The sequence below is a fragment of the Amia ocellicauda genome, chromosome 20, assembly GCF_036373705.1.
Source record: "Amia ocellicauda isolate fAmiCal2 chromosome 20, fAmiCal2.hap1, whole genome shotgun sequence".
Taxonomy (NCBI): Eukaryota; Metazoa; Chordata; class Actinopteri; order Amiiformes; family Amiidae; genus Amia; species Amia ocellicauda.
This window is the reverse complement of record NC_089869.1, coordinates 10,371,546-10,399,450: the sequence shown is the minus strand read 5'-3', so window position 1 is coordinate 10,399,450 and position 27,905 is coordinate 10,371,546. Positions and strand designations below refer to the sequence as shown.

The following is a 27,905-nucleotide window of genomic DNA, read 5'->3' as shown; positions in this document are numbered from 1 at the left end:
AGACATTGCTCATCATTACACAACATAACTATAAACTATAGCTTACACCTACCTGGTTTCGTTACTTAAACCTGTAAAATGTGTCAGTGATATCATCCGCCTTCATTTCCCATATGTGATGGAATTCTATTCTACTTTACAAACACAATTAGTAAAGAACCATTTCAATACAATCAAATGCCATTACTGTGTAACTAATGATGATTGCATGTTGCAGTAACAACACCCTTCCCTTCCCTGGTTTGTCTTTTCAGTGACGTGCGGGTTAAAGTCCTCTTAGACAAATAAAAAAAGATTGGCTGCCATTTCTTCACTTCTCCACTGCTCAAGACTTAACCTATTCATGCTTCCAGGGGGTGAATCATTAGAAACACAAGAGGAAAAACTATGAGACGAGAGGATGAGATAGGAAGAAGAAGAAAAAAAAGGTTTCTGTTGAAGGTCTTGGAGGAAATATACACAAACGATGATGAAAAGCACAACAGCACAGTCATTGAACTCCCTCAAAGTAAATAAATACATCTATATGCAAAGGAATTCATTTCTGGACTTCATCTTTGGAGGCTGTGATGTGATGTCCATTGCCAATGTATTCACACAGAGACAACACTTGTGGAGCTTTGACTGAGATCAACACAACGGCCATAGTTTCCAGTTTGTCCTCCATCTCCCCCCCACAAAGATGCACTCAGATCAGCATGTTGCATCTGTGCAGGTCACGGATAGCTGACAAACAGGACAAACAAACCACTCCAGTGCTTCCAAAACTGACAAACACACACGCACACACAAAACCTTGAACCAAATGCCTGCTGACCCCACGCATGCAGCACGGCGGACGCGTCCCCCCCCAAAGTTGTGAGTTGTCGTCCCCCAATCCTTTAACGACGGCTCAAATACAAGTCCCATGTTTGTTAGTTGTTGGGTTTTTTTTTTAACTCTTCCTCCTTAAGTTGTCTCTCATGTCCAATGTTTCTACAGACTGGTTTTGCCGGTCAAAGGGGTCATGTAGAACGTGTCAATTAAAATTAGAATGGAGTCTTCCTTTTGGCTTCTGATGGAACACAAGACCAAACGTTCAGTTGAAAAGTTATTTTATTCATTTTTAATTTGAGCAGGAGGCAGATTAAAAAAAGGTTGGGTAGGAGTCTTATTAAACAGTATGAAGAGAATTCTGTAGCTAGCTATATACTTAGTCTTAATTCAATTACCTGCTTGCGGCGCAATATGAATCCAGAGCCACATTACCAAGCTTCAGCTACTCTCGAAAAGGCACACTGGCGTGCTCTGCTGGCCTGCGGTTACAATTGCACCTGAATAGTTAAATGTTAGTCGCCTAATAAAAGCATTTCAAAAATGATTGCCGAGGTTGCAGTTGCTTTGTATCAATGAAAATCCAATGCGGTTTCTGAGGTTTTTGTACATTGTGGAGATCAAAATCGAATGCATCTTCCATAGTTTAAACTAAATCAGTTCAATTTTTCCATGTGATGCTCACACAGTACTTAGATTCAGCACTTTGATTTGTTTATATATATATATATATATATATATATATATATATATATATATATATATATACACATACATATATACACACACACACAAGTATTTTTGTCAGTCATGTTTTGAAATTTGTTCTCCCCCATGTACTGTAGTACCAACTTTATTAGACCATGACACTGTTCTTTATTCCTCTTTTATTTTTCAAGTAAAAGAAACAGTTCCATTCTGGTCCCCTTTACAAATATTTGCTTAAAGATTAAAATAATAATACAAAAATATGCATATGAAACAAACCAGAGACTGGCAGCCAGGTTTTATTTTAGAAATGGTAACAAAACCTACAAATACATAAATTGCATAAATATACAGAACATCAAATAACTTAATGTATGTCTTTTTAATTGAAAGACACTTTGCAGAATTCGAGTTAGATTTTTCAGATTTTCAGACAACAGAAGTGTTTTTTTTTTTCTTAAAAAAGACATTCCAACACATTGATGAATATATTCAAAAGACCAAAACAAGTCTTTTGGCGGACGTTACAATTAAAGAGGCAGGTGAGAATCAATAGATGATATACAATCTACTAACATTAAAGCTAATCAGTGCTGATGGAAGTACAAATTAGATGTATTGCCAACATGAAGAAATAAATTTAAAAATGAACAATTTAACTTATGAACTGTGGATTGTTTTCAGTGAATGTTATTGTGTTTCAGTGCTATTGGAGGACTTGTGGGGGATGAAAAATCCCTGACTGGGCATAAATTATTATAATAAAAATTATATTTTTATACATATAGCAGCACATCCACATATAACATGTCAAGTTTATAGTCCTCCTATGTAAAAAGTGAAGCAATTAAAAATGTTGGAAACGTGTCTAAACCCTACTGTGAATAGTACAATACCGTTTGCATGTAACAAAAAAAAAAAAGCTTTAATCAACATTACAAATAAAAACTCAAACAAAACCTAGATAAAGCTAACTATTGATCTTACAAAAAGTTTAACATTACTTGTAAAGCCAAATACTAATATGTATTTATAATTTTTTTTTTTTTTAAATGCAGTTTACATACATATATAAATATATATAAAACTGAATAGCAGCTTGGCTTAAAGTGTGCTTCATCTCCAGTCCCACACTAGAGCTAGAGTAAGGCATTTTCATTAAAAAACAAAAATACATACATTAAAACTAATCTAAGGATTTAAAGTGCAATAGATTGCAATTTCTAACAAACCAATTAATAGTTTAAGGGTTCTAACAGTTATTCTACTGTAAGCGCACCCAATATGAGGGGAAATTAGGATAATCTACAACAAACTAACGCTCGAGATAGACAGCAATGGTCTGGCACACCTACAGAGATCAGTCCACAGGTTCACTTCCCCACAACACCTGACAGTTTGCACGGGATCTTGGGAAGGAAAACAAAGAATGACCTGGTCCAGAAACCAAAAGGCCATAGGATTATTCTTCTTCATATAATTTGAATGCATTTTGCTGTTTTGGAAACACATTAAAAAGCCAGTATCCGTTAATAAGTGGTTTACCTAGTAATTACAGTATCATTTCGCCAGCTCTTGGGCGTTATTAGATGAGGTTGTGTTTGTAATCACCAGTCCCTCTGTTTTGACAGCACTAAACTGCAGGGGAGGCCTGGCTAAGTAACAGAACGGCACAAAAACAGTCCCTCCAAGAAACATCAAGCATGGAGATTAGGTTTGGAATAGAGACCATGAAATCGGGAGTGGTGGGTCAGTTTAGAAGGATAACCAAAGAAAGTTCTGATCGCCTGAGATTGACAGGAAATATTTCTGCACAACTAAATAGTGCATTCTTCTTAAGGTTTTAATTAACGTATTACATTTATTTTAGTGATGCATAATGGTAACTCAAAATGTATTTATGCATCTATCTATAGTATGAGCAAAACCAAATCACTCAATTTCTTCATTTTCTGGGTAAACATGGCAACAAATCCTGAAACCATCATAACAGACCGGCTCACTGCGTCTTTTGCTTTAGGTGAGTGAGACTGGCTCAGTTTGTGAAGTTCCTTATAAGGATTCGGATTCACTGTTTTTCGTTCTGTGGCACACCCTTGATTCTCCGTAAATTAATAATATTTAGTTTATACAGGACGGGGACTTGGCAGAAATCTGTCCAGGCAAACAGAAGGGTGCTGTGAGGGCTTATTATACAGTAGAGAAGGGAAAACCTCTCTATTAAGTTTAAAGAAAGGTTTAAAGATCAAGATCAAAACTGATCCAACGGAATTGAGAACCTGAAGGAGGAATGGGAACAGGAGGGGAGCCCCGACCGCGTTCAGGGGCTGCCCTCTGAATCCTCCAGCCGTAGCTGGAACTCTGTAGACACGGACGTGGCGTTGCTGCCCGGCTCTGAACTGGTTGCCACCATGTCTTCTGGCAGAGGCTCCCAGTAGTCGTACAGCTTCCCCTGCAACAGACAAACAGACTGAATGAAACTGGAGGAAAAACTTCTAATCCCCCAGGCCCGTCCCCCATCAAGGTGTCTGAAACGTCACCCAGGTCACATGGCGGTCGTGGCAATTCTCCATCTCCTTTTCTGCAGAATCAGATTGTAATCGAATGAGATTAAAACACAGCTCCTCGCGGTGCATTACCTGCATTGGTCTGGATTTCTGAAGGAGGACTTGCCATTTGGTGTAGATCCTTGCAACAAAATCCTTCACCTGCAGGAGACAGCAATGGCATCAGGAAGAGTGTTACAGTGAAACATGTGACCTCCCCCAACAGGCAGGCAGACCAGCAATACTCAGGGCTCCGGTCTAATTAGAATAATACCAAAAATAGTTTATTGGGCTCTAACGAAGCGCTGCAGAGACAGCCAGTCGGGAAGACTCGTCTGAGGTTTTCCTAAAGAACACTACCATATAGAAGATGATGCCTTTTGGTTGTTGGGCAACTACATGACGTACCCCAAACTTCCGATCCCTCCACAGCCTTGGATAAAAATGTTTCTAAAAATCAGCTATACAGAATTACTGCAGCCGGCCTCTCTAGAGCGATACAGGGCGCTGTCCTACATCAATTGTGTCAAGTCATTTTGTGTTTTTCTTTCAAGTGATTTTAAATGTAATTTGTGTTTCCCATCAGAGACATATGCACCTACCTTGCTCCTATACAAGCGTTTTTCACTCTCCCGGATATCGCACTTGATGTGTTTTTCCAGTTCAGTGGACAGGATCATCAGGTGTTCCTGCAAACCAATTTCCATAGAAATCATTTTAAACCTCTAAACTCTCCTGCCATTCTTTTGAAGTTTTCCAAGAAAGTCATGTGTCAAAACATAGGTCAGTTAAGGGTACTGTGGCAGTCTTCCCAGATAGCTACCTGATTAACAGGAAACCTATAATACAAAAAGAGTGAGCTATACCGTGATGACTGACTGTAAAGCTCAAACCCCAATGCACTGTATTAAACTACCGAGATATAAACTACCGAGAACTGGATTTGGAGAAAAACATTAAGCAGCTCACTGTGCCAACCCCACCCTGGCCTCTTGGTATTAGTAAAATCTGTGGGCAGACTCACCTTTTGTCCAGAAGGAATGGATTCAAAATTTGTCACTTCATTAGTTAAGGCCAACAGGCTGCAGCAGAGGTAATAAGCCTAGAACCAAAAAGCACATTGTCACAGCCCCACCTTTCCAGGAAGTTCCCAACACACTTCCTGCTGCCGGAGTCCCGCCTCTCCACTCACCTGCTGGTCCACACTGACTGAGCTCTCCTCTTCATGCTGTAGCCCCTCAGATGCCACCTTCTTTGCTGCTGCAATGCCTTTGGACAGCAACGAGGGCTTCATTCGGAACAGGTACAAACGCAGGTCTGATAGCTGGGGAGAGAGCAGAGCAGAGCAGGGCAGGGGGACACGGGCAGATCAATCTCAGGAACGCAAGCCACACAAAACCTCTGGGGCTCTTCTTATTGGTCAGCCCTTGTGATGCAACACAGCTTTTTTTTAGGGATTACAATGAATGCTGTAGCTGTGTATTGACAGACTTCACACATACCTGCAGATCAGTATTCGTAGCCTTGTACGTGCATCTGTGGTTTAATAATTTGGAGATGATCGACAGGCTTAAATGTTTCCTGAGTTGCCTGTAAAAGAGGGGAGAAAAACAAAAAAAACACAAACGGTTTTGTCTAAATCTGATATCTGAATCTCAAGAAAACAACACTTATTCAAGAGACTGTATTTATTAGTAGATGTCAAATAAATAAATATCAAATATGGACACTGGAATACCAAGCGGGCTGCTTAAACAGAAAAACAAAATCTGCTAAATTGCTGCAGAGATTCTGATCCACAGTGTAAACACACAAATCTCTAGTGTAATCTCCCGTCAGCTTGGGGGGGCGCTGCAACAAGAACATATAAACTGTCATCAGCACATTAATGACTGGAGGCAGTTGAAACAACAACAAAATCATTGACTGACTCAATTTTGAGCCCAGCATTACTGTATGTAACAAATACAGTTTAAGCTGTTCCTGATTCAGCTTCCCAGGGTTTCAATCACTGACCTGCCACGCCTGTTGTCTGGCAGAAGCCGGACCAGCCTGCGCAGGTTATGGTGATGGTCTGTTAGGTCAGTCAAGATCAGACAAATCTGAGGTAACTGGAAAACAAAATCATAAAATCATAAAATATGGATTTTCAGATTGGCTAAGACAGTAACCCATACTTCCTGTGATCCTGATCTATTGCTACAGGTTTTATGTGAGCAGCTGGCGTGAGGGAGTGAGTCAAACTTGCCTTGGAGTCCCAGTCCCTGGTGCTGTTGACCAGGCAGAGCAGGAGGCAGCGCAGGTCCTTGACCGGCAGCAGACGCAGCTGCTTCTCCAGGCTGACCCTGCAGATCATGCATAGCAGCAGCAGCAGCTCCTGGTCGCTGTACGCCTGGGGACACAGGGAGCTGCACAGCACCAGGTACTGAAACACACAACAGCACAGGTCAGGGCAGTGACAATCATTCAAACGGCCTCGATCATAAGCTGACCAGTCCGAGTATGACAATCGCATTGTTTTGGACGTGGAGGAACGGACCTTAATGACACTGACAAAATTGTGCTCCGGAAAAACGTCTGAACTGTGAGTGCTGCCATTTTGGACTTCCTCCGTAAAGACGTCCACCGTTTTCCTAGTGGACAAGAAAGCCTTGAGTTACGTGACTGTGAGAGATGGGTTGAAGGTCATTGACAATCATACTGTCATAAGGACTGGATGTTCATAATACAGGACTTAGCAATATTGTGTAACACAGAGCAATGACATTAGTTTGAACTTTCGTATATTTCGTAATAAATATATAAAACAAAAACCACTAGAAAATAGGTACCAGAGAACCCAGGACATCAGCAAGGAAGGAATACATATTTGTGTCAATGTAATCTTTCTTAAAGCTATTGTTTGCTGTCACAACATCTGGACTATTCTTTGAGCTGGAGTACGAGGAAGGCCTTCTGTTAGACATCTGGAATGTACAATAGAAACTCTTAAAACTGGTTTTGACAGGCTTGAGTACACGATGCAGGGGCAGTTTAGACAGGAAAGGATTTGAAATGTTTACGGACACTGAAGGGGATTCCCAAACTCCAGGAACACTAAAACCTACATTTATATTGCTGCCTCAATAATGTACAGAAATACTGATTTTTACATTTAGATTTTTGTGCAGTCGTGCTTTACAAAACTGCAGTCCACTATGAGAAATCCCTACACACAGGGCGATGCGTTAATGAATGGAGTTCAAATCAGTCTTGCACAAGGTCATATGTTTTCGATGTCTCTGTAGGAAACACTCAGGGTTATGGGGTTGGCGGCAGGCTTGCCCTCACCCTCCCACTCTGTACTCACACTACATCCACCTCAGAGAAGTCGGGCTGCAGGACCTCCAGGGGGAAGAGACTGACAAAGGGCACCCCCATGTTGAGGAAGACCATGGACACATCCTGCACAGGGGGCATCCACACCTGGAACTTCCGGCTTTTGTGTTCCACTGGGAAATGGAATATTATTACTTTCTTAGCAAATGCCCTTATCCAGGGTCACTTACAGTTTACATAAGAAACATTTCAAAGCATTACAAAGTGCAGTGATTCAAATCAGAAAGAGGACAATAAGCACACATCCCAGCACAATGAGTTAGCAAGTGCAGACATCATACAGATAAGTCCTAGGTATGTACTAAAGGGAGGGGTTGCCTAGGAGAAGCTGCAGTAACACAAAAGTGCTAACAATACTATACAAGGCATGAACAGTTAAGCTTGGTAGATTTCAATGGTTATTCCTGCTGTGCCAGCCCACCTGTCTGCCTTAAATCTGTAAAGAGCCTTGTTAATTCATGCCCGTATCTTTAGTAAATCATTGATCATAATGATTAAATATGGCTTGCCCCTCTTGAGTCTCCTTTAAATTGAAAGGAAATATTAATACATGAGCAATGTCTACAGGTCTCGGATTATATTGAAGAAAATGTGAATTATTAAAGCTAATTACAGCTTTAACACCAGACAGGGACATGTGTGAAAACGTGCCAGGCCCAAAAAACTGTGGATCAGCAGCAAATCCCATCTAATTCCATACAGCACACTAGAGTCCATTCACAATCTGAGTTTAAAACAATGCCTGTAGTCTGACGATACGTTTTACTCCCATATAGGCCAAGTTGTTGACCAATTATAAAATTTTTAGTCCAGTGAAGAGCGGCCTGATACTGCACCGGCTTTTGAATCCCAGCATACCTATTTGTTGAGCAGCAGTTAAGGCCATGTCCTTCATGGCTTTGAGAATCTGTGCAGAAATCTTTCTGTCAGAGTGGACAGACATCATCTATTCAGGAAGAAGAAAGAAAAATGTGGATGTGGGTGAAAACTCAATCCAATTGTAGTACCAGTGTACTTTTCAGGAGTACGGTGAATGTAACGAAAGTGCCTCCCCAGTTGTGTCCCTGCAGAGGGGACTGAGGCCTACCTGGAACAGCCATCGGGACACTGCCGGCTGGCAGGGCGTGGCGCGGTAGGCATTCGTCAGCAGGCCGAGGCCAATCAGGAGGAGCTGCTGCCTAGGGTGCGTTCTGAGAAACATGGAAGAGTTCACATGAGCAGGAAACCACCACAATACCACACTGGTCCCAGCATCTGCCCTGATCACCCCACACATCAGTCAGGCCCACTTTCTCCCACGAGATCCTTCAATTCAGACCATCACTGCCAAAAGGAGCTGTAGAACCTGGCACTACATCAGTCAGCTGTATCACAACCTCAGCTCTCTTCCCTCACTCTGTATCTCTGCCAGTCACTGTTACAGGCTCTTGTTCAGAACTCATCTTCACACAGAACCCTTCCCTCCGTCTTAAATTAAGAGATTCATTAAGGGAACCTTTCCTTGGTACTATACGCACTTAAATTATTCACCAGCCGATTACACTGCATCCTAGGTACACATGCACAGTGATAAGAAGACAGATTCGAACTTGACTGATTATTAACTGCAGTTCCTGTTCTTACTGGAAGAGTACTTTCTGGCTGCCATTCTGTGGGACCACTCCACAGTTCCTCAGGTCCAGACTGTGCTGGTTGAAGAGCTTCCCAAAGTTGGCCAGTGCGAAGACCTCCTCTCCTGGGTGCAGGTCAGGAATCGCGTCAGGAACTATGGAAAATTTCTGCACAAAGTCCCTGCAAACCAAGAACACAGTGCATTCATAGAGGCTCCTTCAAATCATACAGTATTAAAATCTGAAGGAAAAAACAACTTTGATATCTGCTGGGGTGAGCTGGACGAGATTGTGGGAGCAGTAATCCAACAGCAACCTAATACACAGCATGGGCCAGACGGTCACTCTCTCATGTGTGATCTTTGGAGGCGACATTAGTGGAAGGAGAGTTTCAGGTTTTTAAGAAGTGTGGTTACCGATGCTCCTGAGATATGGTCTCCTCTTCGTCTGTACTCATCTCTGCCTCCTCTGCCAGCTTCGAGATGTCCTCCTTGCAGGACAATATCAACTTCATTTCAATCTCCTTTACCCTGGAGAAGAGCAAACATTATTAACCCCCAAACTCCTGAGGGAGACGGACATGAGAGCAGTAATCTGTACACAGGGCATTGCAGTCAATGAGGAGATCTGTAGGCAGGAACAACAGAAACCCAACATTGGTTATAATCCCTGATCTCTTGGCTGGAGACAACATTGAGCAGGCGAATGCTTAATAAACCTAGAAACTATTTTAACTGTCTTGTATAGCTTAGTTGTAATGTGTAGATGAGTTACCCTAGTAATATTGTGTATATGTAGACCATTGTACAGTATGTTAGCAATTTTGTGAAACCAAGAAAGCTGCCTTGGAAAAAAGCATTTGCTAAATAACTTACGAACAATTGCCTATAGACCATATGGGATTCTAAAGGTCATCTCACCTCTGGTTTTCTTCCTTTTCCTTCAGCATTCGTTCCAGGCTGTTTTTATAACTTAGGGGTCTGTTGTTGATCATGTAAAGCTACAGTGCAGGGAATAAAGAGAAAGTCATGGAACAGGACTGACACAGAGAAAACCGTCAAACTGTAATTTCTTCTGCCTTTCATGTGCGCAGATTCGTACATCACGTTTTATTTTGGCTCATGTTTAAGTGAAAGCTCATTGTTGCAATTTGTGACTTAAAACGAAACCGTAAAATGTCCTCATTTGAACCGTGCTGCCTTAAATACTTGGGGCCTTGTCGAAATCAGAATATACAGAAAACATAGAAGAAACAGACTTAAACCTGTTTTCTATGGTGCGTCGGTTGTGTCATACATAATTTCAATCTGTAATCAATTTCCTGTACAAAATGATGAAAGAGGGTTTTCATTTCGACCACGGAAGGCAAAGTACATTTTACTTTTCATCCACAATATCTGCTAACAACTTAAAAGAATCCATTTGAGCTGTAGGTACAACAAAATGTATTAAAAGTAGTTGTTCTATCCCTAGTAATAAACAACGCTTACCGCAGCAGAAGAAACAGGCGTGCCCGGCGCCGAGTAGGCCCCCTTCTCTGGAGTGGCCGGGGGCTTGGCGCTGAGGGCCAAAATCTCCTGCAGTGACAGTAGCTGCTCATCCTCGCTCTCACTATCGCTGCTGGACGCACAGTTCCCCCCGCTTGGACTATGCCACGACTTGTCCAGAGATGCCCCGTCCTCAGACGCCTTCTCCGGGCTGTCTGTGCTGGAGAGGGGACCTGATTTGGGGCTGGGATCTGGGACCCTATGAGGGGAGACCGAGTCTCCAACATTCTTGAGGGATGGAGATGACCTTTTACAGTTCAGGGCTGCAGCAGGAGGGCTCTTCACAGCGTTTTCCACAGTGCTGGGTACGGGAGAAAGTGCTGTGTCGCTGTGCAAAGTGTCCCCTGGGGCCCTCACTTTGCTCTCTGGGCTGGAGGCAGAGTTCTGGGAAGCCCACGGTCCAGTGATATCCTGTGAGGAAGAGCAGCCCTCCATGTCGGAATCAGACGGCACCCTGGGGCTCTCATCTCTGACCGATCCACCTTTGCTCACTTTGGCCATACGCTGGAGGAAAACGTATTTTAAGTCTTTGTGATCGATAGTCTTGGCTTTTCTTTTCAAAGTATCGGAGGGAGTCTTGTGGTTCTCCTTCATCTCCCTGTTGTGCTCATGACTGACCTGGGGGAAGAGCCATCGCACGGGGGGCTGGGAGAAGGCCGGGGGGCTCTTGTTCCCCAGCTCTGTGTGCTTTGTCCCAAAGGCTGGGGACTCTGCCACTTTGGGGAAGGACTTCTCCTTCAGCTTCAAAACCCCATTGTCTGTGGCCTTCAAGAAAGCCTGCTGAATATAATCGGACCCTGTGTTCGTAGCCTTAATGCCACTGCTGGCTCCCCGGCCCGACTCAGGCACGCAATGTCTCTTCCCCTCCCTCCTGTCTTCCGTGGCCAGGTCTCTCTTCCTCTTCACTGGAGGGATATCCATAGAGAGCAGGGTGCAACGGTCAGTGGAGGAAGAGTAGGACAGACTCCTCTTTAATCTTCCAGATGGCATGGTTATTAACGGCTGGGTCATAGAAGTCTTCATAGACTGAAGTTTACTAACTTTTGAAGAAAAAAAACAGTGTCACCTGTTTAACCCAAACAAACGCAAAACTACAACTGTCTGTGTGCAGCCCTTAAAATGATCTTTAATCACATATTTCTCTTTCCCCCAATAATCCAGCAGGGCTCTTCAACTATTGTTCGTAGTCCCGCGGGCTTTGGAACATTACATTTTGGCCCATTTTTGGTAGCCCCGGTCGTACTACCAATTTGTCCAACCACTTGTCAAACCGTGAAAGCACAGCAAGAACAGCAGGCCTATAGACTGTAGCGAGGACTTATGTAACTCTGCAGAGCTCAGATGCCCAGTAAGACACATGGGTCACTGGGATCCAATGTCTAACTATTGTTCTTTAGTATTGAATGGTAAGATAGCAAAGACTGAGAAGGGAGTGTCAAAGTGTCAAGGGAGCCTATGGAGGCTCATGAAAATGGGAAAATGTGACTGTGTATCCAACATCAATCACAAGGAGGCTTTCATTCTGCTTACCTGGAGCATTGCTAGTAACGGCACGGAATTTCTTGTGTTCAAGCGATCCATTTTCCTGCAACGGCAGACCAACAGAGCTGATCAGTATACTTGGGGCCAACAAGGACACTAGTGCTGGAGAACCCAGGCCACAGGGCCTTCTGGTTTTCTTTCCACCCACACTAACAAATTGAACATTTTGATTAAAAAAAAAAAAAAATCAGGTTGTTTCCAGGTTGTGACCAGGGCAGGATGTAAAGAAACCTACAAAGCATAGGCCTCATATTTCCCAAATTCATTTGTTACTCCTGATCACAAACAAGGGTTTTGGATTTAAATTGTCACTAAATTGTTGCTATCAAAGCACTATAACCTAAATCCCAGGGAATGGCTAAAGCAGTAATAGTGTATAACAGTGTTCCTAACCAGTGTGCCGTGGCACATGGGTCAGGCACAATAGGAGTTTGTTTCTTTCTCCTCCATGCCTAATGGTTTATTTTATTACATTTTATTATTGATAGTTTATGTTTGTTTTGTTTTCAATCTATAAAGCGCTATACTAAATACAAATAGATTGATCGATTGAAGATGCAACACGTGCACCAGAATTCCACTCCCCTACAAAAAGTTGTATAGACGTTTGTATGCTGAAAAATAAAAAGCCATGAAGAGAATCAAATCCTTAAGCTTAAGCTATGCATCATCTGATCTGATAATCTTCAAAAGTCACATACTGTGCTGCAGTAACTACAGATGAGTCGTCCTCTTCCATGTATTTAATATAATAATATTATTATAATTTAGAATAATATTATTAGTATTAACAACAACAACGATGTTTGTGTATTTTTATTAAATGTTCAATGAAGTGAAAGAATGACTAAATACAACTGGCCGACTGACCCGGTGGGACGGGGAGACAGGGCTGCACACAGGCTGCTTCGGTTTCTCCAGGATCCTCCTCTTCTCCTCCCTCTCTCTGTGGTACGGCTGCAGGTTTTTCTGATACATGGAGTTGATGGAGCCCTGGGGGCTGCAGGGGCTGTGCAGGGGACCCCTGATGAGGGGCACGGAGTGCCGCCTGGGATCAGAAGCACGATCCCTGCAGGAGCCAGCAGCGGCCATCTGATAACATGCCCAAACAGTACAGATTAGACACAACATACACTCGGTCTACTCAGACAGCAAGACAGCTGGCAAACTGAGAAAAGGTTGTATACTTTGAATAAAAAAGTACTGTATGTTGGTACATAACTAGGCTCGGTACTTCTCCATATTGATCTTTGCTGTGCCTTTAAAGCTGTAATTAATGATGTTAACACATGTCAGTTTCTGAAGTAAATCATTAAAAATCTTAAAAATTCCTTCCCATTAAAAGGACACACTGCAAACTGCAGCTGCAGGCGATTTACAGCTGTGCACCTGCTACAGTGCAACTATAAACAGCGCACCTGCGCATAACTGCTTGAAAAGACTCGTTAAGAGAACCTCTGGTTAGTCAAGCACTTTTCAGAAACAGACCACAGACTAAACAGACAATTTCCAACTCAATTCAACGCAAGGGATTTTACCACTTTGCAATAAGGCTCCTTATTACAAAGTGGTAAAACCCCTTGAGTTGAGTTGTCTGTTTAGTGCATCCAGACATTTTACCATTTCTTGCTGAATGTTAGACAAAGGCATCCAACAAAATAATCAGCAGCAATATCTAAATAAAACTGGGGTTCAAATGGGTATTACCTGACACTTTCTCCCCTGCTCTCCATTCTGACCACAGTGAGTGTCCTTTAGCTGACTAATGGCTGAGCCCCTGTAGGCAGCTGGCTGGGCCTTTGCGGAGTAAGCCATGAGCTTGTCATCCTTGCCCACCTTGAGTTGGGGCGTGGGGAACTTTTTGAAGACCACACTGGGCTGGTGCGCTTTGGAATGGCTCTCTCTGGACCCATGATTCCCTTGGGTGTCTCCCCGGACAGCGGTTTTACCAGGAGATGGAGCTTGTTTTCCCGGCTCCAGACCCAGGCCCCTGGCAGGCGGACTCTGTGGGAGGAGAGTGGCACAGGGCCGGGGTTTCGGCGGGGGTTTGAAGGGGGCAGTTTTTGCCAGGGGGCCACCCTTGCCATCACTGCTCGTGCGCCGCGCAGAACCCAGAGGGATTACAGCTTTCACTACGGGGAGACAAAAGACCACATCTTAGCAGCTGCACTTACCTGGTTATGACCCACATGAATGCACACAACAGTTGGGGAAAACACTAGAAAAACACAAACGCACAAAACAGCTTCATTAGAAGGATCCCCAAGATTACAGGGAGATTAATCTGGAAAGCAGGAGGAAAAAAGAAGCCTAGAAGAAAAGGGGGGAGGGGTTAATTAACAAATCACACAAATGCGAAGGTAGAGGGGTTTTGCAGGAAGACAAAGGGAAGCCTTCAGAAGCACGGGGAGCTGCGGCAGGGCGTGCAGAGTGCTGGGCTGCTGTCGGCCGTGAGTGCCGTGTCTCACCCGCGGTGGAGAGGTATTTTTTGAGGTCACTGTTTGATTTGGTGGTGCTGGCGCTGTCCCGGATGGAGAGGCAGGCCTCTGGCTCGTGTTGTTTCATCTGTGTGAGAGGGGGTGTTCTGGCTGACGGGTCATGGACAGAGTGGCGAGTCTGACAGTGTTACAGTGAAGGGAGGTGCTATTGTCATTTAATTGGGATGTGTGTAGTTTCCTAGCATTGCCTTCTTTCTGTAAATGAAAAATAGTAAGGTTTTAATTGGGTGCTCTGAAAGAGAAATATGAAAAGGACAGAAGCATTTCTATGGCTTTCAATTAGCACTGCTGGCTTGTATTTGCACCATACCTTTGGAAATCTGGATTTAAAATCTAAATTAAATTAAATCAGGCAGTCAATACTCTCCAATCAGCATTTGTATTTGCACCATGGTTAAACTTATTTATTTATTACTACAGCATATAAATTAGTTTGACTATTGGCAGATTTATGACTATAGTGCTTTTGTGTGTTCGATATTTCTAGGCAAGTGTGCTGCTCCATGATACAGGCAGTTTGCAGTGGGGGGGGTTCAAGTGTCCCCACTAGCCATTTAAACCTTCTGATTAGATGTCTGCTATTTTTTAATCAAGCTTAGGCCAAAGTAACTCCTGCGGGTGGGCTTCAAACAAACAACCACAATAAAAAAAAAGTTACAAGTAGATTAGGGATTTTAGGTGGATTTTTAAAGTTTTGGGGGATCTTCAACCCCTACAACTTTCCCCATATCTGGTAACCTGTCAAAAGCAAGTGAGCGGTCTATGATATTTTTCCCCTATTTTCCCCCTTATTCCTTACAAGCAGAATGAGGTGATATGCATGATGGTACAATCAAACTTGAGCCCAGGTTCAAAGTCTAAGTCACTTTTTCACTTTTAAGCTTTCCTAGGTTACAGGATGAATGGATTATTTTTAAAGAATGACTTGCATGTTTAAACTCAGCATACCCAAAAAAAGCACTGGTGAATTTACCTAGCAATACAGGAGAGGGTCAGGAAACAAAATGCACCTTTTCTGATTGATTTGTCCTGGATTTAATTGATGTTTTCAATAGTCATTTTGAAGATGTGTGCACTAAGGGAACATAACCTCAAACAAATAATTCCACTTTATTAAAACATTTATTTTAAATAGGTAGTAAATTGTAGTAAAAATGTATAGAGACTGACTAAGTTTATTAGAACAGGGTGGCTATTGTGCCATTATTATAGTGGTATTTTATTCATACGTGCTACCTAAAATTAATAATATAATTAAATTGCTAGACAGGCACACATGTTAAGGTAAAAATTTATTCTATCATCGATTTCATTTTGCCAGAAGCCTTAAAGTTCAGGTTTAATGATTTCTTCTCTCACGACGTTCTCCTCTTTGAACACGAAATGTTTCAATATAAATAAAAGAGTTGGCATTATAGTAGCTGCCACGTATATACTGAAGGCCATTTTAAAGCTTTAAAATTGAGAACTTACCAAATAATTGCGGATGTCAAAAGCCAGTATTTAAGATACATAAGCAGTGATCACTTGACTCAAATAAAAACAAAAACTTACTCAAATTGGATGCTTTTTTACAATATAGCTATGCTTTTTATATGTCAGAAAGACAATGGAATATGTGATGTCTCTCTGCATGTTACGTCCTATTTGCATTTTAGTTTATGTAAATGTAAAGTAGTGCAATGTAAAGTAGTGCAATGTAAAATAGACGAAGGTGAGAATAAATTAGATTATGTTATACACGCAATCAGACTACATCCTCAAGTTAAAACTCTAAAGCAGAGTTTTTTCTCCTCAAATAAAAAGCAATCTGTGAGTGATTGTCACAAGAGCATTAGAGAATAATGCTACAAAATAGGAATTGCATTTTGTGACAAGGCATTGCTTTTCTGCTCTGCTTGTTTTCAGATAGATCATTTGTAGTTTTTCTGCCTGAAACATTTGAATGTTGTGATAATACAACCAACAAAACAATGACAAAATTGGCATCTGAATAAAGTTAATTATCCATCAGGTAGAGGTAGACAGGAGGCAAGATTACTTTTTCAGCATCAAGCAGTCAAATAGGAAATCTACTACATCTCTATAGAAAACAATTGTAAGAGCTGGAAAGAAATATTAAATGGGTCCAATTTATTAATGTGCACCAGGACAACATTTAAGAGCCACCTTGTTTAAAAAGGTTTGATTCCCATGGCTACTGGGATCATTGTGTGCATAAGACCACAAAAAATACTAATCTTTATGCAAAGTAACTCTTAAATATTCACCAAGCTAGGAAAAAAAAAAAAAAAAAGAAGTGGGCACTGAAAGGCTCTCGATAGCCCCCCTAAAATCAATTTAAATAATGCTGTGGCACCTTTATAACTCATACTCTATGATCACTGTCAGGAGTCCAGACTGTGCTGCCTTTTGTTTCCTGTGTTTAAGCAAATCACATTTTGACTGGGGAGCTCATCCCACTAACCAATTGGAAACTAACACTGTTCCCACCCTTGCACATCTACTGATTGGTCTGCTATATTGTTCCCTCAGAGATAAACTGACTTTTTATGGACAAACTGCTTTTATTCCCCTCTGATCAATCTATTTTCCTTTGACTCCAAACAGCACAAATCAACACTAAAAAATTACAGGAGTTCAGGTCTATTTCTGTGTAGAGTTAAGGTATTTGCCGTGATCTTCTAAAACGCAGCTGCATGTTAATTTAGTCAGGATTCTCCATTTCATAGAGCCGAGGAAACAACTGGCTTTTTTGGAAAATATATACATAAACTCTCAAGACCACTCAAGTTACTGCATTGGTCAAGTGAAAAAAATATTTGTCACACAAGCTGGAATGTCTGATCGAACCTTATCATGGTCACGGTAACGCAGAGAGACAGCTACATACCTGAACTGCTCCTAGGTTTGTAGAAGTCTGTAATGTCACGATTCCTGAAACACAAAAGAAAATAAGAGCTTGAAAACCAATCTCAAATGACAAAACAATATGCACAAAAACAAAAGACCTGTGTGACAGTGGGGGGTTAAACAGGCTGCATGACTAAAGGCAGTACAATGTCAACACTATTTCATTAATGCACAATCAATTGTATTGCTTGTCCTTCCAAGACAAACCTTTTCAGTTAAATTAATCACTCATACATTGACACACAACAGCAGACTAAAGTATAAGAGAGCTAACTGATTTACCAGGAAAGTTATTATCATACTTATTACTTCCTTAGCACATGCCTTTGCTCAGGGTAACTTACGGTTGTCTCAAGAAATATTTGCCAAAGCACTACAGAATGCAGGAGATACAATGAATGCAAAAACAATACGATCTTGCATGTATCCTGGTACACATGAGCTAAAACAAACACAAAATACAGTAGAGTCCCACCTCCAGTGTGTGCTGAGGAGTAGAGGAGCAAAGACTTCCATTACATAAGCCCTTACAGGCAGATTAAAAATGCTAACGATACATAAATAATCAGAAGCAGAAGGGAGCACATCTTCCCTGCGCTGCTACAGTAATCCCTAGCTTGATGCTTTTGTCGTATCAGACTGTGGATGGACACTGTCTATAGCAGAATGGACATGTAACGTAGTGCTTTCTGGAGCCGAAAGGCCACATGAATAAACTATTAACAGATTAAGCTTTACCACCCCCAACGAATAAAAGGAAACATTTAATTTGCTTTCTTTAATTTCTTGATGATCACCCTTCAATATATATAAGAAGTGTGGAGGAAAATATAAATCATTTTGTGCTTCTGTGCTTTGTGTGCTGTGACCCTGGAAGTATATGGCAAGTAACTATTAATTTGCCTCCATTCTTTCCAATGAATTATGAGAACCTGCTCTTTTCTAACTTCTCAGTGACTCCTTTTTAGTTTATCAGCAACTTACATTCTCTACTCGTTTCTTATTAAAGTTTAATTGTTTCAAACCTATCTTTGATATCGGCAAATGACCTTGTAGATGTATCTGGCAATTTAGAGGATAATCATTATTATTCATGATTAGTAATTGTAATAATATTGATGAGATGGGTAGGCTTATTTTAGAATGCCAATGAAATTACTATCAGAGTTATTTAGATGACCAATCAGACATTGTAAAATGTCAAACCCCTTGTAGGTATGTCCCAAAATGAGAATAAAAAGATATGTACTTCCTTGAACTCTTTGGAAAAACTGCATTATAAATTGTTTAATACTTTCTGTAGCTGTGTTCTGCTGTTTTTTCCCGTGCACGTAATAAAATCTGATTAGAATTGCCGACTCAATCTTATTTCCATAACAGAAGCCCTCCCACTTCCTTGCTTTTCCTCATCAGAAAAAGGCCTAACACTCGGCTTCAAATAATGAGGATGAAGGAACAAATCAAATTAAAGAGTTACTTGTATAATTACAGGGGCGTTTGGGAGTTAGCAGGCCAGAGTTTCAAGGCTGTACAGATTTCTGTGTCTTAGTGCTTTTCGGGGTGTTGATTTAGGAAGATTCATTTAAAACAAAACAAAACAAAAAAAAGGTGTATGCTCAAGGTCATTGATTTTGCAAACTTGTTTAACATATACACATGCACACATCTATATCTATCTATATACAAACACGTAGATTTAGATATCTCTCTCTCTCTGCCTCAGACCACCTACAAATTATTCCTACAAATTACTCAGGGTTCCTTACAGGGAGGCCAGTGAAAAACACATGAAGATTAGCTGCATTAAGACTGAAAATAGCCAGTCATGTCATTGAAGTCTACTTGAATTTTCCATCAGAAGGGGACAAAAGTTTATGGCGTATTAAATTTGTATACTGAACAGCAGAAGACGGTAAAGTGTGTGGAGTGCAATTGTACAACTGAATAATATGAACTGTGATGATATGCGTCTTGTCTTATTGTACTACAATCTGCTCCTGCTCCTAATCAAAGACGACACCTGGCTTGGGACTAAACTGTGTGACGAGTCAGTCTGAAAAGAGGCAGAACACCAGAACAGACCAATTAGTCAAATTGAGAGTGTGACCTGTCTTCATCAGTATTTGTGGCATGCAAGGAGCACACTTCAGTTAGGTATATGATGGATCCACTGCCTGGGACCCAATTTCATGGCTCTGTGTCCACAAGAATATGCACTATAATCCCAACTAAAAGTATGCAAATTTATTTTCATTAAGTCAGGCAGAGATAGCCAATCAAATCATGACCCATGTTTCGTCATCAGCATTTCATCACCAACACCTGGCCACCAGACTATTCTTCCCCAATTTTCCACACAACTACCTTTCATTTGATTAATGGACAACAATGTTAAATGCATTAGAATTCAAGTTTGTAGTCAATATTGTATTGAGACCATTTACTTTATAAACAACATTGGTAAAATAATTCCATAATTCTGGTTCCTTTGAAAGTCCAACGGGGATTCCAAAAGTGGAAAATATTTTTAAATTACAAATATGAAACATATCAGGTTTCCACATAACAGTGCTCTAATTAATTCCCCGAGTTCGAAAGAGCTTAGAAAAGGTCTACCAGGATTTGCTTTGCTGCTATTTCTGGAGTTATCCCATCATATACATCTTCATTTGAAAATACTCTTCAGTTCTGTTTTCGTCAGTAACAGCGATCTACTGATGGTAACTTGCAGGTCACATACTTGTCAACAAATGCTTCCTTCTTTTTTTTATCAGGTTTTGGTGCATATCCAACCTAAATTTGAATGTGTGTGTAGAGAGCCGCATTGTTGGAATTGAACTTGATAAAAGTAGGCTCTGCTGGTGACTAAATTACTTCTTTCCTGAAAGTGTGAAATCTGTGGTCAAACATTCTGGCAACACTGGATTACTCCTTAAAATCACACACTGTTCTGCCCAATCCCAAGCGTGGGCTTCTCGTACGTCTCCTTTCGCTTTCAAAACAACTTCTGTCCATCTCATGTCTGCTGATGAAAATGAGCAAATCCAACCTGGAATTCCTAATGGTCTTTGCATTGCAAACACGTTTTTTGTGCAGAATGCCAATATGGAGGTGTACCTCGAATAGGTTTCAAAAACTTCTAGCCATGATCCCATACTTGATGCACTCCAATATTAGCTTGTGTTCTCAGGCTTAAATCTATCTATGTCATTCTCAACCACAATTTCATTGCTACCTTTGCTATAAATCTTTTTGTACACACACACACTGCACACACTTCATAATATGTCTGGTTGCAATGTTTCAGATATTGCTCCATTGTTTATACGTCTATTCTTGTGCATCTCCCTCCTTCGAAGCCATAATGTAAATGTGTCAAAAATGTAAATATCTGTATTTAACAAATCAGCAGCAGCATGTATGCCAATTTCTGTGGCCTACGTTGTAGCATTGCATTCTCAACTGACCTACATATACATCAGCTGAATTGTATCTATATCTCAAAAGAGAACTAAATGTTTTAGCGTTGTCCTTCAGGTGTTTGACTATAATAATTCTTCCTGTGGTACTTTTCAGAGCCAGATACAGTATATGATAAAACACAAAATAAATAATTACCATCTTCTTCAGTACTTTGTTTGACATGGATCTGCCATTGTAACACAGTCCGATGTTTGAACAATATCACTCTTACTTAGGTGAAATGAAATCTGTATGACACAGGGGCATTTTCAGAAAGAGGAACTACTAATTAAATTTTAATTAGTTCTATTAGTTTCACCTGTGGTTTGTTTATGCATGCAGACCAAATGTAACCAAACAAGCATTAAAATCAGTGTTTAATGAAAGGTATCATATCACAGAGATATGACTAGATCAGGAACAATAATAAAGTTCCAGTTTACTCTCCAAAGCTTATCTTGAAACAACTATCAAGGTTTTTTTGGCAGTTCATTGACCAAAATGTATTAGTCAAATCAAACTGTCTTTGCAAAAGAGTATACAACTGATCTATTCCAGTCCTTTATGTTACCAACTGTGTTAAAAATAAGTCGAACTGTTTGGCAGTTGGCACACACTGCTTTCCACTGTTTTGAAATTGCCCGTGTCCTCAGTAAAAGCTCCCTTGTACAACTTTTGGTTGACATTTAAAATCAATATATTTTGTTTTAGAAATGGGTTGAGAATGCTCATTCTCCAAATTATGTCCAGCCTACTTCGGTCTGTTTTCAGACGCTGTTCCCATTTCAAAAGCTAGCATATCTTTGTCACAATCAGTTTCTGGTAGATCTTTAGAGTGCTGCTTCTTTACTAATGCCTTTTTCCGAAATCTTTTATGTTGCATCTGTAAAATAATTAAATTAAATTAAAAACGCATTTGCATTTAAAAAAATTAAAACACATAGGAATATAACCGTTTTATATTTGTCTCCAATTAAGATATGCCAATCCATAATAATAATAATATTTTCCAAAATGTTACAAATTTCGATTTAGGTTTGAAGGACAAAACCAAATTATAATATTAATTTTATTTGCACCAACATAATCTATCCAAACTAGAGCTCCTCTTAGTATATTCAATGCTAATCAGACAACTACATTTCTACACTATTACATCCATACACATAATGCAAAAATTGTTCAAATGTTATTATGCGACTGCATTTAGCCAATACTGTAATAAAATAAATGAATATTATTTAGTGCAAAAGTGGTGTGACGATGGATTTTGTTTCATGAACCGCAAGAGGGTGAAATTATAACAGAGTTGTTGCTACTTGGGGGATGTTTTGAGTTTGTTGAAACTTTTTTCTATTCCATAGGGAATCAATCATTAATATTGTGTTCATGATTTGCAATTAGTGGGTAAAGATTTTGATTTAAAAATGTTGACAAGAAGTGTGTGTGTGTTTTTCTTTTCTAATTCAAATGGCAAGCTGTTTGTTGGTTGAGTGCGTGTCTGTGCATGTTGTGAGTGTAGTCTGCCTTGTGCCCATGTCTGCCAGGCTCCAATTAAGCAGTTCATTATAATGGATGGATGGATCTTTCAAGTAAATGCATTCGCCACTCATTGCCTCAAAGTAAACTGCTGTTCTCACAAGTCCCACATCTTTATCACGTTCCGTGTTTATTCCCATAGCTCTGTACTAGCATACACACACAGATATCCTTCCATAAATGTTACGTTTAGTTTTCCCGTCTGCTGTACCTAGATAAAACCTATTATGCTTTATATTAATAATAGTACACAGACAAAGCAAAGTAGATTCATTAAGCTAGCAACAGCCAATAAGGCAGTTGTTCAAGGAATACCCTCTAGACATTCCTCTCTCCCATTTGCCTTCAGGCAGGCAGGAGCTGTCTTTGATAATGATTGATTGACAGTTGTAAAAGATGACTGTGGGACCGGACTTCTCGGCAAAATAATAAGAAAGCCAGAGGCCCATTATCAGCAGCCATCAGTCCTGTGTTCCAATGGAACACTGTGTTTGCTAATCCAAGTTTATCATTTTAAAAGGCTAATTGATCATTAGAAAACCCTTTTGCAATTATGTTAGCACAGCTGAAAACTGTTGTGCTAATCTACAAAGCAATAAAACTGGCCTTCTTTACAGTAGTTGAGTATCTGGAACAACAGTAATTGTGGGTTCGATTACAGGCTCAAAATGGCCAGAAACAAATAACTTTCTTCTGAAACTCATCAGTCTGTTCTTGTTCTGAGAAATGAAGGCTATTCCATGTGAGAAATTGCCAAGAAACTGAAGATCTCGTACAACGCTGTGTACTACTCCCTTCTCAGAACAGCGCAAACTGGCTCTAACCAGAATAGAAAGAGGAGCGGGAGGCCCTGGTGCACAACAGAGCAAGAGGACAAATACATTAGTGTCTAGTTTGAGAAACAGACGCCTCACAGGTCTTCAACTGGCAGCTTCATTAAATAGTACTCGCAAAACACCAGTCTCAATGTCAACAGTGAAGAGGAGACTCAGGATGCTGGCTTTCTAGGCAGAGTTGCACAGAAAAAGCAATATATCCGACTGGCCAATAAAAAGAAAGATTAAGATGGGCAAAAGACACTGGACAGAGGAAGATTGGAAAAACGTGTTATGGACAGACAAATCTAAGTCTGAGGTGTTCAGATCACAAAGAAGAACATTCGTGAGATGCAGACCAAATTAAAAGATGCTGGAGGAGTGCTCGACGCCATCTGTCAAGCATGGTGGAGGCAATGTGATGGTCTGGGGGTGCTTTGGTGGTGGTAAAGCGGGAGATTTGTACAGGGTAAAAGGGATCTTGAAGAAGGAAGGCTATCACTCCATTTTGCAATGCCATTCCATACCCTGTGGACGGCGCTTGATTGGAGCCAATTTCCTCCTACAACAGGACAATGACCCAAAGCACAGCTCCAAACTATGCAAGAACTATTTAGGGAAGAAGTAGTCAGCTGGTATTCCGTCTATAACGGAGTGGCCAGCACAGTCAACGGATGTCAACTCTATTGAGCTGTTGTGGGAGCAGCTTGACCGTATGGTATGTAAGAAGTGCCCATCAAGCCAATCCAACTTGTGGGAGGGGCTTCAGGAAGCATGGGGTGAAATCTCTTGAGATTACCTCAACAAATTGACAACTAGAATGTCAAAGGTCTGCAAGGCTGTAATTGCTGCAAATGGAGGATTCTTTGATGAAAGCGAATTTTGAAGGACATTATTATTTCTGACCGTGTCAATGACTATTTCCTATTCAAACTCAATTCATGTATGTTTTCATGGAAAACAAGGACATTTCTTAGTGACCACAAACTTTTGAATGGTAGTGTATTCTAATGTTTTTAATACCTTGCACCATTAACCATCAAAATTATTGTATGTCATTCAGAACTATAAACCATTATATTGCATATTAATAGGTAGATATTAATTATAAAGTCTTTAATTTATTCTAAAATACGTGCATAAACACACATAATGCAAAACACAGTATGAGTCTTGTAATATTTGTTATATATAATAAAATTGCCACACCTAACCACACAGTTGTTCAAACCCATAATACACATATCATGCTGCCTCAGGCCAATAAACCTTAGGCAGAGAGAATATTTTTTACAGTGATTTAACAATGCTGTTAAATACAGTATATTTCAAATCCTATATATTAAGCACAGGACTGTTTTAATCCAATGAAAAGGCATTCTCGGCATTGATGCTGAAAACCTAATGCATAAGAGGAGAGAAATGCAACAAATGTTTCACTGGATGGGATTCAATTACACACATGACTCACCTGCTAACCAAAAACTACAAACATGCACACAGTGGCTGCTGTATTTTCAGCAAGATGCCCTTTCAAATCTCAAACTATCCACCTATGCAATGTTAATTACAAATGCAAATTTAAAGAACAAACAAAACAATGACAGGCAACTTTGCAAGACAGGTTTTTCTGTAACTCCACTGAGTGATAATCAGTCATACAAACTTCAACCAGGAGGATAAAATGACATGTAAGTCCACCCTCAGAGTAATAACTGACACCTACTTCAAAAACGTAGAGGTGGGGAGATTACAAAGTGTGTCACGCAAGTGTAGCCAAGTATGTCTCAAGATGGCATGAGTATTAAAAGCATTTTTTTGCACACATTCTTACAGAAGACAAAAATATATATTATATATATTACTGACACCCAAGGGATCCTGTTAAACAGACACCATAGCTTATATCCACACCAGCTTCCTCTTTGTGGTTTCCGACACTGCAGGACTTTGAACCAAGAGGAAAATCTTTGACAGATGGCCAGAGCAAATTGTAGCGCTCTCTTGCTGGGGGCAGGGGTATTTGGAACAGTTGAATCTCCAGAGAGGAAAGAGGAAAGAGAAAGGGACAGGCAGTGAAGTGTAACCAGGAGAAACAAAATAAAAACATGCATAAAGAGGCAGACTTCCCACTCCACCAATCGAAAAGCACAAAGTGGCAAGTGTTTGAGGAAGGGGGGAAACTGCCACTGTGGGAGCATGCAAATACAGCTAGTTTAAAAACAGCATTCATACAAAATGAGTATTTAAACAATGCTTTATTTGATGTGCACAGTGGGGAACTAGACAAAAAAAAACACCAGAGGGGTTGCCTGGATGTCACCAACTGCATATTTTGTTGACATTTTTGTTTCAATACCTATGCCAGGGTTGCCACTCAATTCAGAGTTCCATTTTCCATGACTTTCCAGAATAATTTCCACTATTTTCCAGGGAAAAAGTAAAGTTCAAACAAAACATGTTCTATAACCGCAAGATTTTTTCCTGTTTGACATTCAGTCAATGCTCAAAAATAACATCAATAATGTGCATAATAACAGTCAGTGTGCATAATCATCATAACCGCTGCCATTACTAAAGGTCTATGTAAATAGTTCAATGTCAGTGCATGTTACCGAACTGATGCCAATACTAAATCTTTCCACCCTACCAAACTGCTTCAAAAGTACAGTAAGTGGGTCATTCCATGTCAATTGAACACAGAAAAGTGGATTTCAACCCTCATCATCTCAGAGACATGAAACTGAATTTATAGTTCAAAACAAATATGGTAAGCACGCCTGCAATATTATTTTGTAGAAAAAATTAAACTAGGGGGAGATATTACAACATCAATATGTTATCAGGGATCCTGATTGGTTTTTTTTATTGTTGTTTTGATTTTTGGTTTTGGAAATATGATTATTTTTTCACCTCAGACTTTTCCAGGTTCAAAAAATGTTTGACCATTTCCCCTGACTTTCCAGGTTTGTCCATGACCGTGCCATGCACATATTCTATCAACCTCCCTCATTCATATGACAGGACTAAAAAGACAAATAAAAATACATCAAAGTCGGGTGTTAATGGCATGAACGGGTTCCTGCTGTTCAGAAAATCAGTCAGTCGTAGATCCCCATTTCCTGCCAGTGGTTTCATGAGAAAATAGAAAGTGTTGCACTGGAGCATGAAACGAAACCCAGTGCCACCAGCCAGCAGTAGAGGACACGACTTGACCACTAGACAGCGAGATTAATCTGTACAGTTATGGTTTTCAATAGGAGACAAATCTGGAGATGTATACCAGTAGGTACAAAACAGCTGGGCCACTTTGCTCATCACAGATAGCTAGCTAGACAGGTAGAAGTGACGCAGGAAATCCGTATAGTTCATACACACGCCGTCCACATTGCTCAGGGCTACGATCACACTTGTATACGGTTTAAAGACTTGGGTTCAGTTCAGGTTTGTTTATTGGGAGTTGGTTTTTATTGACTAATAGTATTGTTTTGTTTTGAACGTGAATTCAAAACTAACAATGTAGTTTGAACGTGCAATCCACAGTGTCAGCAACTGCCTTTCAAAAGTCACCCAGCGTGCTTAACAATGTGATCGCACTGTTAAGTAACGTACGCCGCTGTGTTGAGAGCACAGGCGCCTTCTACCCACCATAACAAACCCGAGGTGTGACTCACAGTGTCGGTGCCGCTTCCGTCGCTTGTATATCAGAAAAAAACAACCAAGTTTCGCTCACCCTCCGGCTTGTGCACACGGCGGCCTATCTTTCATCGTGAAAAGACATCAACCAAAGGCAGGGGCACATCCCGCTGTAAGTCCCGTTCTTCCAAAAAAGCGCGGATATCTCAATCTCTCCCGCCTTATCAATTGGGCAGCTTGACAACCAGCTCGCACGCCATGTTTTTTTGTTTTCTTTTTTTGAAAGGGGCGGAGGCGAGTGTACGGCATGTGACGTCAAAATCCCGCGCCGGTCCTCTTCGGACTGCGCGCACGGAGAACAAGCGGTTGAAATAAATGATCCACAGAAACTGTAAAATATGAAGCACTGGTTAAAGGAGCCAAACGTGTACCTCACATCATATATCCATGCTGTAGTTAATCGAGAGAACAGGAAATCCTCTAAATCCGGTTGTCGCATTGTGTTTCGCGTGCGGTTTCATCAGCTGATGTTACCGGACGTTCTTGCAGAGTAGATGTCCACAGCCCTGCGCAGATCTGCGGAATCCCAGCCATCCCATTGGTGGATCCGCGCAGAACTGCACGATTTCAGACCCGTGAGCCCAGTACGTGTGCCAGTTTCATGTGCTAAGATGGCAGATAGCGTACTTCCGGGTTGGACAACGGCAGAAACAACGTGTCATCTGTGTAGGGTGTTGTGATCTACTTTAAAGTGGGTTTAATACAACGTTTGACATCTGACAGGAGCTGCGCAGTTAAGCTCCTTCTGAAAGAGGTGCCAGCGTCCCGCCACAGCCCACACTGTATACCCGGCCAGTGTGCCAAGAGGGGGCGTTCAAGTCGCCGCATCTCGTCTGTA

General features: G+C 40.9%; 2 protein-coding genes across 3 annotated transcripts in view; both read right to left on the bottom strand.

Annotated features, from left to right (window-relative positions):
- sema4gb (sema domain, immunoglobulin domain (Ig), transmembrane domain (TM) and short cytoplasmic domain, (semaphorin) 4Gb) overlaps positions 1 to 219 on the bottom strand; it is a 64,173-nt gene extending 63,954 nt beyond the window's left edge. Inside the window, exon 1 of the mRNA XM_066693776.1 lies at positions 53 to 219. The gene's annotated coding sequence lies outside the window, so the exon portion shown is untranslated. The remainder of the gene's footprint in view (positions 1 to 52) is intronic.
- Positions 220 to 1,784: 1,565 nt separating this feature from the next.
- slf2 (SMC5/6 complex localization factor 2) lies at positions 1,785 to 27,635 on the bottom strand. 2 transcript variants are annotated; one of them, XM_066693108.1, is made up of 22 exons: positions 27,105 to 27,635; positions 17,536 to 17,579; positions 14,613 to 14,837; positions 13,852 to 14,276; positions 13,015 to 13,236; positions 12,133 to 12,187; positions 10,546 to 11,642; positions 9,976 to 10,055; positions 9,472 to 9,585; positions 9,069 to 9,236; positions 8,533 to 8,635; positions 8,304 to 8,391; positions 7,417 to 7,558; positions 6,607 to 6,700; positions 6,316 to 6,492; positions 6,084 to 6,178; positions 5,570 to 5,657; positions 5,260 to 5,391; positions 5,092 to 5,169; positions 4,670 to 4,756; positions 4,161 to 4,229; positions 1,785 to 3,973 (listed from the first exon to the last, which is right to left on the bottom strand). In XM_066693108.1, the coding sequence occupies exons 3-22, from the start codon at positions 14,707 to 14,709 to the stop codon at positions 3,842 to 3,844; spliced, it is 3,543 nt and encodes a 1,180-aa protein (XP_066549205.1). In that variant the 5' UTR covers positions 14,710 to 14,837; positions 17,536 to 17,579; positions 27,105 to 27,635; the 3' UTR covers positions 1,785 to 3,841. The 2 variants fall into 2 exon arrangements, with proteins under 2 accessions (XP_066549205.1, XP_066549206.1); XM_066693109.1 differs by having other exon boundaries at positions 13,981 to 14,276.
- Positions 27,636 to 27,905: the final 270 nt, after the last annotated feature.